This window comes from Gobius niger (genome assembly GCF_951799975.1).
Source record: "Gobius niger genome assembly, chromosome: 2".
Classification (NCBI taxonomy): Eukaryota; Metazoa; Chordata; class Actinopteri; order Gobiiformes; family Gobiidae; genus Gobius; species Gobius niger.
Window position 1 is genome coordinate 38,850,486 of NC_136853.1, and position 16,497 is coordinate 38,866,982.

A 16,497-nucleotide genomic window follows, 5' to 3' on the forward strand; every position below is an offset into this window, starting at 1 on the left:
TAGAGAATCTTTGAGATATGCTGGAGAAGGCTTTTGCACAGTGGTCACACTCCCCCATCATCAATACAAGATCTTGGTAAAAAATGTATGCAACACTGGATCTATTGACATCGCAGACGCTTATCAAAACAACACCAAAGCTAAAGGTGATCCAACTAAATATATTATAGCCTATTACGTTTATTTGGGTCTATATTTTCTGGTCAATGTCACTTCAACACTTTCATACAGAATTAAGACTTTTCTAGAAATATTGTTATGGAAATGGTTGGTTTTGCTTGTTGAGTGAATGGTTCTTGAATCAGATCCACTGTTGCTTGTCGCCCTTCATCCCAAACAGAAATGGAATTAAATGTTCTTACTACAACCTAAGACAAGTTGTTACACCACAAGAGGTCAGTGTATTAACTCGTATTTTAGGAAATAAGGACAATAAGTAAGAGGAGTATATTTTTCCATTTGATGTAATATTCAAGAACTACAGAAATGTGAAAGGAACAAGAGGTACATCTTTATTTATCATATTTACAAAATATTACATCAAATTAAACAAAAACAGTGTGTGACTAAAATGATACACTTTGCGACACCATAATACAATAGAATAGGCCATAATGGTTAAAGTGCACAAGTAGACATTGGAACAGCTGTTTTCACATTGAAGAAATCTGACGGTTTTGTCGTTTGTCAAAGAGCCATTTCAACTGCAGGCAGCTCATGCAGCAGTAAGCATAGTGGCAGAAAGGCTACTTTGGTGAGAGTGGCTTAGGTGTCACTGCAGTCAAGAATCCTGCAAACTCTCTGCTAACACTTGCCTCTAGTCTGACTGCAGTGGCCTCATCAGAAATCTCCAGACAATAGAACCAGATATATACAAACCCTTTCTTGTGTTAAAGTAAATAACTTGATGTCTACGCAATGTGCAACCAAATGGAAAACCCTGAAGCTTCGGTAAATGTGCTTTAAATATACACTATGCATAACAATGCATTTGAACATTCAGCTTTTAACTCATTCCTCTGTCAGAGCCCCATAGCATATTGCTTTATAATTAAGACAATTCTCACACACTGTAAACACTGCAGTTGGATATCATATAAAGATATGAATGTTTATTTCAAGTGGTGATAGTTCAGTGCATGACATTTTTTCATATATATATATATAAAATTGTGATTAGAAATAGTTTCTGTTCTTTTAGACTGTAAGACTTATCAAAAGCAATAAGGAGATAACATTAATTTAATGCACTGACCTTCACCAAAAGAAAAGAAACATTTCAAATGCTGCGTACTTAAAATATACAATATGTTGGATATATAGTAGCTTGATCAAACAACTTATGGGGCATATATGACATTGTACCTTATAATACAAAACTGCAGCCATTGAGAGGCCCCTGCACAGCCTAACGATTCATGAGGTTACACCTGGTACATTACTGCAGTCACTGAGATGTTCATCTGTTACAAATACACAGAGCAGCACTTCATTAAACCATCGCAGGCAAGATTTGGAGTTACTATATTCCAGTAAATATTCGTACAAAGTGCCACAACATTGATTCTGTTAATAATATTTCCATATGGTGGCAATAACTTTGGTTTTTGGTCTTATTGAACAAAGATGCGTTTCACAGAGAAAAAAAAAGCCTAAAAAATACTTAAAATTGGCATATGCATGTAGCTTAATATCAATCGGATGCATGCAATTATACGTAGGTGTAGAAAAGTAAATTGTGTTGCGGAACAGCCAGATTTTGCATACAGCATAATGTGTTAAATGTGCAAATCAAAACAAAGTCAGCTGCTAGTAGTTTACATCGTGTTTAAAAATGCAGAGTCAACTAGAAGGCTCCGGGCACATATCTGTTTGACTGAAGGAGAGCGATGAAGTCTTCTTTCCTCTTGAACTGCACCATCAGCTGGATACTCATCACCATCAGCACAGCCTGGAGACAAAAGAGCTTCAATAATGCTTTGCGCATTAAAGGGATATTTCAGGATTTTTGACATAGGCCTCATTTCCTAGTTATCCAGAGTGTTGTTGATTTTTTTTTTTTAATTCATGCAGTCCTTTTATTTGAAGAGTTTAATGGTGCTAGGCTAGCGCATGTCTATGCTAGTAGCCTGCATTAAAAACACATGAATAAAAATAAAAATCTCCAGAAATCACTCTAGACAACTAGGAATGAGGGTCTCACTCCTATGTCAAAAATCCTGAAATATCTCTTTAAAGGTCTCCCTGTACGTGTCCCCAATCCAAATCCCAAATAGTGACAGACTGAAAACTTCTTAACTTTAGAGTGAGCAACGTGTGCTCAAACCAGTAAGTAAGGATGCACCGATGCCAGTATCGGGTATCGGGCCGATACCACATGCTTGTACTCATACTCGTGCTCATTACCATAAACCGATACCACTTGACGTGTGGCCCGCGCTTGGGACGCTCCTCTCCACTGAGGAGTGAAAATAGCAACAAACTGGAGAATTCTTTAGTGGAAATACAATATTCCACATAGAGCTGACTTTATTACAGACGGCACTCCCTAAATCAGAGTCTGTGCTGGATTTAACCAGAGCTAAATGTTGTGCTGCAGCGTCTGCAGTGTTTACAAGATACAGGCTAATGTTGCTAATGAGGCTAAACTAGCTGCTAACTCACGGCTAACACTCACGGCTAACACCCAGGGGCTTATTCATCTGAAAAAACCCAGCGACTAAAAGGTACTCTCAGAAAATCCAAACTAAAGAGCATGTCCATATTGGACGAAAATAAGCTGCAGCAAAACAATTAAAATGCTGTAGGCTAATCGCTAAGTTGCTATAAACACACGAGAAGTGCAATAAAAAATGTTAATAATATTTTTATTTTATTTTTTTTAAATGCCATCTGTTTAATTCTGAAATAACTTCTCTTAAAGGTGTAGTCTGCCTTACTCAAGAAATGTAAATGAGTGAATTAACTAATTACTAACCAATCTGCTCTGAAAAAGTCAGTCTATAAACCATCTATTCACATCAAAAAGTATGCGAAAGAAAATGCCTTGTCCTCGTATCGGTGTTCGGTATCGGCATGTTCTTAAATCAAGTACTCGTACTGGTTTTAGAAAAAGTGGCATCGGTGCATCCCTACCATTAAGAGTGCAACCTACAAACATAGTCCGTACATAAATGTGTTACATCAGTCAGCACAGACGCACATACCCAAAAGACTCCACTGCCAAATCGTATCCCTGTCGATAATGTGAATCCTCGTTTCAGAGCGGAAACGTAGATTGGTAAACAAGGCTGCGGATATATAAAAGATTGTTTTATGAATCCGAATGTGTCATTTTAAACACATAATCATGAAGCCATTACCTCTTGATACACATAAACATTCTTCGGGGCTCCAAGTGTAGCACTGCCCCGTAGTCGAATCTGTGCACAAACAAAAAGCCGATTTAAAAAGACAAGCCAAAAACTAATATTATCAATGAGAAGCATGATCACTTACACATTTGCCTGGATACTGACAGTTACAGGACACTGGGATGGTGGAGCCCCAGTCTTTATATCCATCCACAAGACCACAGCATTTGAACTACAAATCAAACAGAGTGAGTTTTCAGGCCTCATTATTCAAAAGTACAATATTTCAAGTCTCACGTGTGCTTGTATGCTGTAGATCAGAGTCCTGTTTCCTTTGTTGGTTCCACTCAAAGGCATCATCGACAGCAGTTTGGTCTCTTCTCGAACCACCACTTTCTGAAAAGGGAAAAATCGATGTCGGCTTATTGTACGGCTGATATTTTTGTACAAATCTTCATCTGGACATGGAAGCGGATTGTGCTTTACCTCATAAATCTCTTGATAACTTAATGCTGTTTTGACAATAATTGTTTGACTGGCTGCGGCCATCCCAGCTGCAAACTGCGAGAAGAAAAACAAGTGCTGATTACAAAGAAATCTACAGGAAGTGAAGACAGAAGCTCACATAGCATGGATTTAACACAGAAATGGAAATATTTCAAGCAATTATGATCTACACAGCACATTTTTTCCTGTTCGGCTTTACCTGAATCTAAAAGCTTCCCGACTGGAGCTTTAGCCTATATGCCAGTGTAAAGCTAAGACCTACAAAACTGATCTAAGATTTCGCGTTTGTCGTCACTTTTTCTGTGTATGTTTGTTGCTTTTTCATCACTTTTTGTCACCTGTTTTGTTGCTCTTTTGATGCTTTTTTTTGCTGCGTTTTCATCCTCATTTCCATCTAATTTTCTCGCTATTTTGACACTTTTTTCAAGAAGCTTTCAGATTTAGGTGAAGTCGAACTGGTTAAGGTGGGGCTTAAGAGGTTAAAGTCACAAAAATGTATTTAAAGCAGCCCTAAGTAGCTCATGCCCCTAGAGGCCATAAGCGCAGCTGCAGGTGTCGTAGCCTGTTGCGATTTTTTAACTCATTAATTGTCCGTGAGAGGAAATACTACGCTGACAGAAAAGACAAAGGGAGAGAGGGATATTGTACATCCAATTACACAATGGAGATACATTTTTTTTCACTCAAGCTTGGCTGTAAATACTGTTTAAGTGGCGCTAGCCCACAGTTAGCTTTCCCCGTTAGCCTGTTAGCTTCTTCTTTGTGATTCCATTAGTGTGTATTGGGGCCTCCAACCCGGTGGCAGCGAAGTTGCAATTGTGGTTTTCTGGCCGGAGACACCAGGGGAGATGAAAGACTCTCCAATCATCCCATTAACACTTGTATTACCCCCAGAGGGACGACGGAAAGGATTTATTAAGGTAAACAAGTTACTTAGTACTCCTTTACAAGCAATACGGAAATTGTTATCAGACTGGCATTAATCTAAATTTCTTGGAAAATACCAACACGATGAAATTGCCAAACTATTTTTGCTACACACATTCATAAAACACCAAAAAAAACTATCATTCAAAACTAATTCAGCAGCAGTTTTGACAACCTTTTGCTCAATATTATATCAAGAATCCTCCTCAAAATGTCATTAAAAAGCATTAAATTTGGCCTGTAGAAACCCTGAATTCATGATTATGCTGAACAATACAGTCAGTTAGGTCCAATTATATCATCATCTGAGAAAATCCAGAATTACGGTCAAATTAAGCAATTGTTTCATAAAATTAGAATGCCTATTTTTTCATAAAAAATACATACCAAAAAAACAAAACCCCCCTGCTCCTTAAACTTGAAGAAGCTCATGTTTTGGTATTTTCTCAAGTGTTAATGCTCCAGAATTGAGAATCTTAAAACTTAATCTTGATTTGAAAAATAAATGGTAAATGGTAAATGAAAAATAAATAAAATACAATCACATCATTTCCCCCATATTATACAGCCCTCGAAGTTACAAATGCATAGAGAAGTTTGTACCAGTATCAAGCACCATCTCTTGCCCCAGCAGGCCCCCAGGACGCCGAGCAGAGACAGCAGCATGCACCCCACCTCCAAAATGTACATGATCACCACAGAGGCACTGGACACCAGCTGAGGAGGCAGAGAGACCCACTGTCAGGGCGTGGTGGTCCATATGATGCATTTATGTGACATGGCTTTCTTTTACGGTCCAGTTACAAACATACATGTGAAAAAAGAGAGTCTGCGTGTGACTGTGGATGTTATGGCTCTGTGTTAGCTTTTGGGATTAACTGCCCCCCATTGACACGACTGTCCCTAAGGATCTTAGGCTCTAAATGACACGGTTATGAACATACTATAAATAGAACCGAAGTCTATAGTCAAGACACATAAACATTATATGAAAAGGTTGCCATTTTAAGCATATTTTATCTATGACCTTTTGCTAAATGCTAAACAGATTCTGATGTAACCACTGTAAAGTTGTTACAGGGGGGGAAATGCACTACAGGACCTGATACTTTATTAAATTCATTTGTTTATTTGGCCGGGACGGCACACACGGGGCTCATGCATGTTTTCTCATGATATTGTATATTCTATTTTTGCTACATGATGGTGTGGTATGAATTGTATCTTTGTACTTTATACATGGGTTGCTTGATTTTTATTTGAGTAATTTCAGTCTTCCTATTACATAAATACAGCAATATCTAGGGCTGGGCAATATATTGATAATTAATATATATTTATATATTTTTAAATGAGATATAACCTGGCTAACGCCATGCTGCTGTGTGCGCTCCAATTATTTCGAACTGCACACTAGCCTGGGGACCATGGCCCAAATTTTCCGGTGGATTTGGGAACCAATCACAGAGCGAGGAGGGACGCAAGACGATGACGCGCTATTCGATATACGGAAGCTTGTAGTTTATTTACGGATTTTAAAAAAAAAAGTTTATTTACAGATCCAACATGACAGCAGCAGACACAGTGGTATTTTTCTATCAAGTGTTCTAAATAGTTTAGCTCGAAAGTTTACAGCGGGTACGTCATACATCATTGGATACGATGATACGATTGGCCATGGCTACGTGCAGACGCATGATAGACTTTTTTTTTCTTTTTCGTATCGCCCAATAAACGAGTATGGACGATCGTAAACCACACCTCTCCTACGAGAAAATGAATTGGTGGTCCCCAGACTAAATATCACTTGTGATTTTAGTCTGGTGTTAGCCAGGCTAAATGAGATATGGAATTAGCCCATATTGCGAATATCGGGATATTTCAAATTCAGATAAGCTACTACATTAACATAAAGAAACAGGTATTCTCAAGCTGAAAAAATCTTAAACTGAGCACTTTATTCTGTTATCTCTTTATATATAAATGCTGCCCTCAGAAAAAGATTGACCTATGTTGTTTTATAGGCTATTTTATCCAAGATTTTTTTATTTATTTAAATGTGCACCATATGGCGCTTTGTTATACCGTGTTTATGTACATTGTATAGTGAGTTTTCAATAAAACTACTCGTATTTGGCTTTGACTTTGACTTAACATTTCATTTCACAGCTCTCACTTTGCGGAAAAAATATCGGGATATATATCGTATATCGATATCCAACCTAAATATATCGAGATTTGACTTTTGGTCCATATCGCCCAGCCCTAGGAATATCTAACACATAGATTTACTTCTCCTTATTAAGGACAATCCCTCGCATAGTATTTAAACCGGATTATTGTGTTGTTTTGTGTTCTGGCTCGTTCACTGCACATTGCTTGTTTCTCTAGTCAATGTAAAGGCTATAAGTGTATCAGTAACAACTACCACTGTACATTGTAGTAATAGACAGTTGAGCCTACTTACTTGGCCAGCTTGTATTACATCTTTGTGCCAAGCCACTGTTGTTGTCAGCATAAAGAAACATAATGCCTGTAAGAGAGAAAATACACATATTTCAGGCACATAGTACACCATCCAGTAGACATGATTATTATCTGTCTATGAGTGAACCAAAATGTATTGCTTAGAGGAAAAATAATCATTAAAAATCACTATGTGCACTCAAAGCCATCTCCTGCTTGCAAGTCCATATACAAGCAGCCCAGTCCATAGTTAAAAAGTATAAATAACTGCAATGAGAGTTGGTTGAGCAAAATCACTGCGATGCTAGCGCGTGAGCTTCCCTGCATGTGGCTGTGGACACGCAGTGGTCCGTGGGGAATATAAATATTGCATAGCCTTGTTTGAGAGAGGTCGCGCCAGGAAGACTATTATTGACTGCACAGCCTGGACATTTACTAGCTTTAGCCTGGCTTCCACAACGAGATTTCTTTTTACACGGATACACAAACGTTACATATGGAAGTTTTTTTGCTTGTTAGGTTCCCTGCGCGTCAACATTACATGGCACAGACGTTTACCAATGCGTAAAAGGCAAGCGCGGTATCATTGGAAGAGCATTTGGAGTTGATCTTTACCATCTTGACAAAGATAGTGAGCCAGACAGGCCTACATCAGCCGTGCACATCACTGAAAACAAGTCAAACGAACCCAGCCTACCATGTTGACAGCATTTGCGAAGATAAAGGGCCTTTTGAGGCTGGTTTTGTCCGCCACCACGACCACGGCGCTGTGCTGCATGCTGCCGCGTCTTTCTTCTCTGCAGAGCGCCGTTATGTGCGCCGAAAATCCACCACAACAGCAACAAGAAAGACGAGGCTATGGGCGAGCGAGGATGAGGAGGACATCTATCTAGATATGCACAGGAGCACGACGCGCGTCACGGCGATGATGCGCGGGACGATCAGCCTCCGAGGCGTTCAGGGGCCGGAGCGCAAAGAGGAAATCGCAGCATCACAACAAGGACACCGCGTTTGTGGAACTACAAATATACAGTGTTTGGGTTTTCGGCAGCCCATAAATTGTAAAAAATATAATAATAATAATAATAATAATAATAATAATAATAATAATAATAATAATAATAATAATAATAATAATAATAATAATAATAATAATAATCAGTCGCGTGGTCAAACAATCAAATAATCTCCATTAAAGCATGAGGGGCATATAATTTTTTATTATTATTTTTGTTTAGAATAGGCTAGTTAGGCTCTATTGTACTTATTAATGCATTTGTAACTTTGATTAGGCTGTTTGCCAGATAAAGTTATAAAAGGAACACTTTTATAGTACCCTTGAAACACTGTACCTAACTAAATTTAGTACAATGGTATGAGCTCTGTAACAATGTGTAATATCTTGTACCTATGGGTTAGACATAATGGAATAATATGTATTTGGAGTTTGTGGGTACATAATGAAATAAGACATAACTCTAACTCTAACCTTAAGCCCTAACCTTAAGGGCCTCGTGTCCTATTAAATGATGTACCTACAAAGTACAAATACAAGTTATTCCATTGTGTACACTGTAGGCTATCTTTCCCATAAGGGTATAGCTTTATTTTACACTACCATGATACGTTGTACCAACTAAATTTAGCACAATGTAATGAGCTCTGCAATAACTTGTACCTATAGTACGTACACAATGGAATAACTTATATTAGTACTTTGTAAGTACATCATGTAATAGGACACAAGACCCTTAGGGTTAGGGCTTTAGGTTAGGGCTAGAGTTAGACTTGTGTCTTATGACGTTATGTAGGCCTACAAGCTACAAGTACATATTATTCCATTGTGTATCCAACCCATAGGTACAACTTATTACACATTGTTATAAAATTACACTTTACTCAATTTAGGTAGGTACATGTATCATGGGTAGTGTAACATAAATTGTTGCCCTGTAAAATAAAGTAGTACCTTAAATTAATTATTAAATTAAATACACATTTTAATTGCCAGTTGAAATGAGTAAAAATAACAATACTTACCGCACACTCCCGACCTTGCAAAAATAGTTCCAACCTTCTTCAGGCAAAATGCCAGTTGAGACAAAACATTCATACAACACATACAAGGGGGGAACAGGATAAACAGTTACAGGTTAGGATTGTAGATGTGTGTGCTGTGAGTAAGTGCGAAAGTATTTCATCCCATTTTGATTTGCTCAGGCTTAATTATACACAGTTTTACATGTGGTCCAATATTGGGATTGGCCTGGTTCAATATAGGTCACTGTGTCCCCAAATTGGACCAATTAAATATAATTAAAATGTGGATTTTAATGCAATAAGATAATATTTGACAAACTGTTATCTTGCATGCATAGAGCTATTGTAACACATGCACTGACAGATGCTTTCGATGCACTTAATTAGAAAGGGGATACAAATATGACCTCGGGGGTTCAATATAGGCAGCCTACTTTTTCCCTACACCAAGCAAAACTATTGCAAATAGTCTATCGGTCTTGCGCGCGCCACATCCAAGGGTAGAATTTCGATCCGCTCCAGCTGCAGGTCACTACATTTCCCAGGATGCCTCACTGTTTGTCTCCTGGGCGGGGCTGCTGTCCTCGAAACAGGTGTCAGGTGAAAGGGAAGTGGTTGAGAGTGAAACGGAACCGCACGAGCGATCCGAGATAAACCATTGTCTTTTATTTAAAAAATAATAATAATCGAAACTAATGAAGGGAAGATTGACGTAACGAGAAAAACAGGGGAGTCGATTAAAGGGTTTAAAAGGCAGGGAAGGAAGATGTAACTCACCTTAAGCTGCTGGAGAGAAAACTGAAGAACTGAAGTGCCCGAAGATCCACATTTCACGCGTCTAAATTGGTGACTGTGCCAACATCGTCCTATGGCACGTCCTTCTTGTTATCTGCAGAAAACGACATTTCTCCTATAACGAGCCCCGTCCACGAGGGGAGTGCGACCTCCAGGATGCAGCAGACCCCCGGACCAGAGCATGATGACGTTTTTGATTTTCTGTTCAAAGTCATCCTCATCGGGGACTCGAACGTGGGCAAAACGTGCGTGGTGCAAAACTTCAAATCTGGAGTTTTTTCAGAAAAGCAACAAAACACGATCGGAGTGGACTTCACTGTGCGGACACTGGATATTGAAGGGAAGAAAGTCAAGGTAAGATATAGAAACAGCAATCTATGTCTTGGTTAAGATGCAAATAGACAAGTATTTCATTAAAATGTTAATGTGGGGTTGCTACAGTTCATGCTCAGGTTGTCACTTTCTAACATATGGTAATGGCTTGCCCTGATACTGTGGCTTTTTATCTTTTTCACAACAAATATTTTGAATCCAATAGAAACATACAGATCATAAGGGGGTCATTTTAAGTTTCCATGTAGCCACTAAGCTTGTTTTCTGGTTTAGACATCTTAGTCCTGATTTCATCCTTACATAGGCCTGGTGGTACTTTGGAAGGCCAGAAATTTCAGGAGGTAGTGTGAAAAGTTTGAAAACAATGGCTATGAGGTGACCATACTATGAAGGCGGTGGCTGAAATTGACTAATTATTTCTGTAGGAAGTTACAAAGAGGATGCAGTTTGTATAGTGAACATGGAGAAGTTTTATCATGTCCAAAGCAGAACAAAACACGTGAGGGGAGGGGAGGGGGGGGGCTTTTCCGGGTTGTATTTTGTCAATAAAGAGTGATGTGTCCTTTGGTTACTGTGTCAGTTAGGCCTGGAACAAGACAAACTGGTTTCATCACATGATGTGCCAAATATACAGGTTCCTCGAGTTTCCGTGGCTTTTGTCAGGTCAGAAATCAAACACGCACATGGTTTGTCCTGCCCTGCTATGATCCATCAGTGAGGCATAATGATCATGGCCTTGGTGCTTGTTTTCTAGAAGCAGACAATAATGATCAGACTTAGGTATTTGATGGACAGAGCCTTTTAGAGCATCTCCTGCTATCAGAGAGGGACTCCTTCACAGTAGATTACAGTGTTATAAGGTGTTTTTTATTCCTTTTCCCCAGGAGCCATGAGCTTGAAAGACTCGGTTGAAAAGTAAGACAAAGATTCAGGGTTTCTCTAACTGTCCCTGCAGCCACTCTTTTGTCTTGTGTGCAGTAAAACCAGTTTGATAGCTCCAGGGCAAAAGCTTCCCCCATTATCTTCTCCGAAAAAACACAAGTGAACCGCGAGAGAAAGTCGGATGAAGGCATGCTGTAGATTAAGACGACTGATTCCACGTTCAAAGCTCTTTCAGGATTGCTGTTCTCATTATGTTAGTGTCCTAGAAACTTGACTTTAAGTTGGTAAACGGTGTAGTCTCAGGCTGTTGCTATGACAGCTGTTTCCGTGCCAATGTCATGTTGCTCTGGGACGAGTCTCCCAATGGGGAACCCGCAGTCTGAAACAAATGGGGATGTTTACAGTATGAGCCGGGCTTTTAGAGCTGCCACAACTAATAACATTAATTAATTATGTTTTTCACTCGATTATTGAAATGAGTATTGAATGGTAAGATAGTAATCCATTTCTGGAGTGTTGATGGGTTTTTAGTCACATAATTTCACTCTCAACCATACAAAATATCTATCTATCTCTATCTATCTATTTATCTTTAATTGTATATTGCTATCTAATTATCTTTACTTAGGACATGGATACACAGGTGGTTTATTTCTCTATTTGCATTTCAATCGTAATCTCCAAGCATATTTTCTCCGGTTTATTACCAAAAGCTTCTTGAAAAAAGTGTCAAAATAGCGTCAAAAACGAGGATGAAAATACAGCGAAAAAAGTGACAAAAGAGCGACAAAAACACAATAAACAAGTGACACAAACACGAGTAAAAAGTGATGAAAAAGCAACAAAAAAAGACGCCATAAAAGAGCGACAAAGAAGCAACAAAAGAGCAACGATAAACATGCTAAAAAAGCAACAATAACACAATAAAAAAGCGACAAAAACACAATTATAAAGTGACGAAAATGTGACGATAATACAACAAAAAAGTGACAAAAGAAGCAACAAAAGAGCAACAATTGATGTGCCGGAAAAGCAACAATAACACAATAAAAAAAACGACAATAACACAATTTTAAAGAACGAAAATAGTACAAAACAGCGACAAAGAAAGCAACAAAAAATGACAACGAAAAAAACTGCAAAACAAGACAATAAAAAGAGGAAAAAGCAACGAAAATGTGACTTAAACACGGCGACAACTAAAAAGTTACGATCAGTTTCGTAGGTTTTTTAAACAAGGCGTTACCCTGGCCTATAGGCTGTAAGCTCCAGTAGAGAAGCTTTTAGATTTGGGTAAATCCGAACTGGAGAAAGTGTGCCCGGTTCACATGGGGTTAAAACAGGCCTAATTGAACAGGACAAACTCAAAAGTGATAATAATCTATGTATCATTATGAAGATCAAATTTCAATAGTATCTCTCTCTATCTCTCTGTTGTAGTAATGTTGTATTGAAATAGAGCTCGGGATCAGGTAGGCAAAACTGAACAAATTTCTACTTTTAAATAGTTTTTGGCTCTGAACAAATAAAATTGCCCCCGAACATGACGGACTTCTACCATCCTAACATCCGTGTCCTTGTGCGTTCCCTCTTCCTCCTCACACAGATGCAGGTTTGGGACACAGCGGGCCAGGAGAGGTTTCGGACCATAACACAGAGTTACTACCGCAGTGCCCATGCTGCTCTGATCGCCTACGACATCACCCGGAGGACCACCTTCGACTCTGTGCAGCACTGGATCAAAGAGGTGGAGCTGTGCGGAGCGGCCAATGTCGTCATGGCCCTAATAGGTGATGATATTGGTCTTATAATACAGCTTAACCTTTCTGTCCTCTTACTGTGAAGTCCACAAGTTAGTCCGAGGCTGAGGAGGGCAGGCAAAGAATCAAGAATTTACTCAAATCCGTGATGATGCATGTTTTGTATCGGCAAAAGAGGTGGGTTAAAGGGATATTTCAGGATTTTTGACATAGGGCCTCATTTCCTAGTTAACGCCAGACTAACGATATAAATGTCTGTGTCGATAGAATAATTTTAACCATTTTGCATTTAAAATACCTTATATTTGAGCAGCATCTGCTTCGTGTTTGTATAAGCTACGCAGCGGCGGAGTGATCTGCTAGAAAATAGTCCCTCAAAATGGGATCATTCATGTGATGTAAGGTCAGTTATATTCCAAAAATTATTCTATCGACACAGACATTTATATGGTTAGTCTGGCGTTATAAGTGATTTGCCTCAGGTGCTCTGTGGAGTGTAAGACTGTTTTTAATGCAGGCTAGCTGACATCAAATGCGCTAGCCTTGCATTAGCCTAGCGCCATGAAACTCTCAAACATAGGAACTGCATGAATTACAAAAAAAAAATATCTCCAGGTACCAGCAACACTCTGGATAACTAGGAAATGAGGCCCTATGTCAAAAATCCTGAAAAATCCCCTTAAAGGAACAGGCCACCGTTTTTCCATACTGAGATATGTTCTTACCTGAGCTTAGACGAGCTGAAAAGGAAAAGTTGAAGAAGACCAAAGATGTTGTTAGCATTTAGCTTGCCTGGCCAAACTACATGCTTTTTCATAGATATTTCAAAGACATAGTCTGGGAGTAAGCAGGATCTCAGCGATTTCCCGGTGGGCGTGATTGACAGACGACATCAACGACACCAATTAGAGCAACGCTAGATACGTCGCAGCAACAAGCGGCAAGAAGCCTTTCCTAAAACGGCCTTTTTTTTTACGCTGTTTGAACGCTGTTTCTTGCTCCGGTTTGAGGGATTTAATATTTTCCAAATGATTTAAAACAGACGAAAGAGCAGAAGAAAACAGTGTATCGGTCGCCGTCATCTTTAATGTTTTGGAAGAGTGCGTGGTGGTGACAGGTGATGGTTTCCGTTTCTTGGTCCGTGATTGGACCGATGTGGGTCAAATCGTGAAATGATGGTTCTTCTTCTGAACAGAAAGGAGGAGTGTCTGGCAGGCCAGGCAAGTATTTAGCCTCTCCCAGCATATTCCTATGGAGCCAAACGGGGTGAAGTTCAAAGCGACCAAGCTCTTCCACGTGTTCCCTTTTGAAATATGGTTACGCAAGTAGTTACACGTTCCAAGTATAGTTTTCTAAGCGGATAAAAATGGGTACTATGTTGTAAGGCGTAATAACACCTGAGGAGCACTTGAACACAGTGAAGATATTACTGCGCCGACATCGAAGTGCTCCTGTTATTACGCCTTAAAACGTGGAAGATCTTGGTCACTTCTAACTTTACACCCGTTTGGCCCCATAGAGTAGAGGAGGAGAGGCTAAATGCTAACAACATGTTTGGTCTTTTTGTGTGACTGAGCGCACACATAAAAATCGTCTAAGCTCAGGTAAGGACATATCTCAGTATGGAAAACACGGTGGCCTATTCCTTTAAGATGTAAAAAAATATATATATAACAGCAAACTCCAAAATGTTTTTTACAGCAATTTGTAATTTCGAAGCCATTTATTATTTTTGAAAGGACTGTTCAAAATCAAAAGCCAAAATGTTCTAATCTGAACATTTCCTTCTAGAGATTAGGTTCACAAACTGACCATAACTAGCATTGTGGCTTCAAAGGGACTAAAGGGAGTTTAAAAATGTTAAAATTATGCATTTTCATCCCCCTACATGTAGGGAGATGAAAATGAAATGAAACATGTATGTTCCAGCCATGTCCTAATGTGTAGAATGAGCCCAGACCTGTTCACCACAACTGCCTCTAAAACCCTGTACTGTCACTCAAAAAGGTGTCACTTCAGTCCGAAGTGCCGCCATTCACGAGCTTAATATAGAAGCTGCAGTTACACGTTTGACACCGATTGACCTTTCAAAACATTAATAAAGTCATCTTTTAAGTTGTTTTTTTTTCTCCATTGCTTTTATATGGACCTATATTGTGTTCTGAATAAAGAGAGAATATAGCCTTATTGTAATGTCACTTAGACAATCGTTTCACTCCCTTGATTGTTCAAAGTAATGATCAGCGGTTTAGTTGCTAGATGTGGTTATTAACTGTAATTATCATAAATGCTTTTGCAGAGTCTTAAATTGTTAATTTCATTTAATCCTTTGTGCATGCATGAATTACCTTTTGGCTCATCTTTGTGTGTTATGCAGTCGTCTTATTCATTATTAATGACATTTGCACAGTTCAAACAATGATATTTGAGTTTCTTTAACATTTGTTTAAGTCACTAAACGGTCTAATTTCCACTTCAGGTAACAAATGTGACCTGGAGGAAGAGCGGCAGGTTCGGTTTCAGGAGGCCTGTGTTTTGGCAAAAGACAAAGGTTTATTAGCGGCTCTGGAGACGTCTGCAAAGGTAAATATTTCAACTTATAAAATAATTGATACATGATCTACTTTGTGGAAAAGATTAGGCAAAAAAAATGTTCACTTTGCAATACAGGCGCTTAATTAGTGTGAATAATTTCTTGGTCAGTAGTCCATCTATTTAAGAAAAGCCCAGCAAAATGCTCATTATGTTCAGAAGTAAATAGCCGCAGTTTCCACATTCATCTGATGTTTGTGAGAGTGTAAATTCACAGTTAGTCTCGAAGCTCAATGTAGCGACTAACAGCGTCTTTGGCAACATTTATGCCAAATTTTAGGCTCGTATTGCAATGGATAATTTCAATCAAAATAGAAATATTATGTTTTCTGCTTTATAATTGTTCTGTATTTCCCTTTAGTCCCCAAATGTTCCTTGTTTGCCTTGGTTTAATTGGCCTTCACTTAATCTACTGCTGTAGGGGCCATTTTGAAATGTCAGTGGGACTTTCCTTTCATGTCAATGCAAATCAGATGAACACTGAACCACACAAAGCATTATGTGTGGAAGTCGGTGTGGTATTTTGTTCATCTGGAAAGCCATATTTTGCACACGTGTCTCTGCTTTGCTTTATCATTTTTTCTGTCATCAGTCATCAGTCTTCCTTCATCTCTCCACAAGACCTAACCTCTGCATTGTGTTTGTTTGAAGGAGAGCCAAAACGTAGAAGAAGCTTTCATGATGATGGCACGAGAGCTGATGTCCCGCAATGGGCTTAACGTCCAGCAGGGGGACCCGACGAGTGCGCCCCACTCTCTGCTGCGCACCAACTCCAAACCTATAGACATTGGATCATGCTTTGAACAGCAAGAGAAAAAAACATGCTGCTGAAATACAGACAC

General features: G+C 39.0%; 2 protein-coding genes across 2 annotated transcripts; one reads left to right on the forward strand and one right to left on the reverse strand.

Moving 5' to 3' along the window:
- Nucleotides 1–510: 510 nt before the first annotated feature.
- On the reverse strand, nt 511–8,217 carry LOC306960171 (tetraspanin-8-like). Its single transcript, XM_079552533.1, has 9 exons — nt 7,951–8,217; nt 7,255–7,320; nt 5,391–5,504; nt 3,840–3,914; nt 3,651–3,749; nt 3,499–3,585; nt 3,363–3,422; nt 3,207–3,290; nt 511–1,951 (listed from the first exon to the last, which is right to left on the reverse strand). Exons 1-9 carry the CDS (start codon nt 8,029–8,031, stop codon nt 1,847–1,849), a joined length of 771 nt encoding a protein of 256 aa, XP_079408659.1. The 5' UTR covers nt 8,032–8,217; the 3' UTR covers nt 511–1,846.
- A 2,027-nt stretch (nt 8,218–10,244) lies between these two features.
- Nucleotides 10,245–16,497, forward strand: LOC306959544 (ras-related protein Rab-19-like; the record flags this gene model as incomplete). The annotated part of the gene is made up of 4 exons (XM_079551683.1): nt 10,245–10,442; nt 12,910–13,093; nt 15,543–15,646; nt 16,307–16,497. 4 exons carry the CDS (start codon nt 10,245–10,247, stop codon nt 16,484–16,486), a joined length of 666 nt encoding a protein of 221 aa, XP_079407809.1. The 3' UTR covers nt 16,487–16,497.

What these genes read in the sequence shown, in the direction of transcription:
- LOC306960171 (XM_079552533.1), bottom strand. Translation starts at nt 8,031, where the DNA reads ATGCAGCACAGCGCCGTGGTCGTGGTGGCGGACAAAACCAGCCTCAAA. An exon ending in TCGCAAATGCTGTCAACATG is followed by an intron (nt 7,321 to 7,950) that starts GTAGGCTGGGTT and finishes TCTCTCTTACAG; the next exon opens with GCATTATGTTTCTTTATGCT. An exon ending in GTTATCAAGAGATTTATGAG is followed by an intron (nt 3,750 to 3,839) that starts GTAAAGCACAAT and finishes TTCCCTTTTCAG; the next exon opens with AAAGTGGTGGTTCGAGAAGA.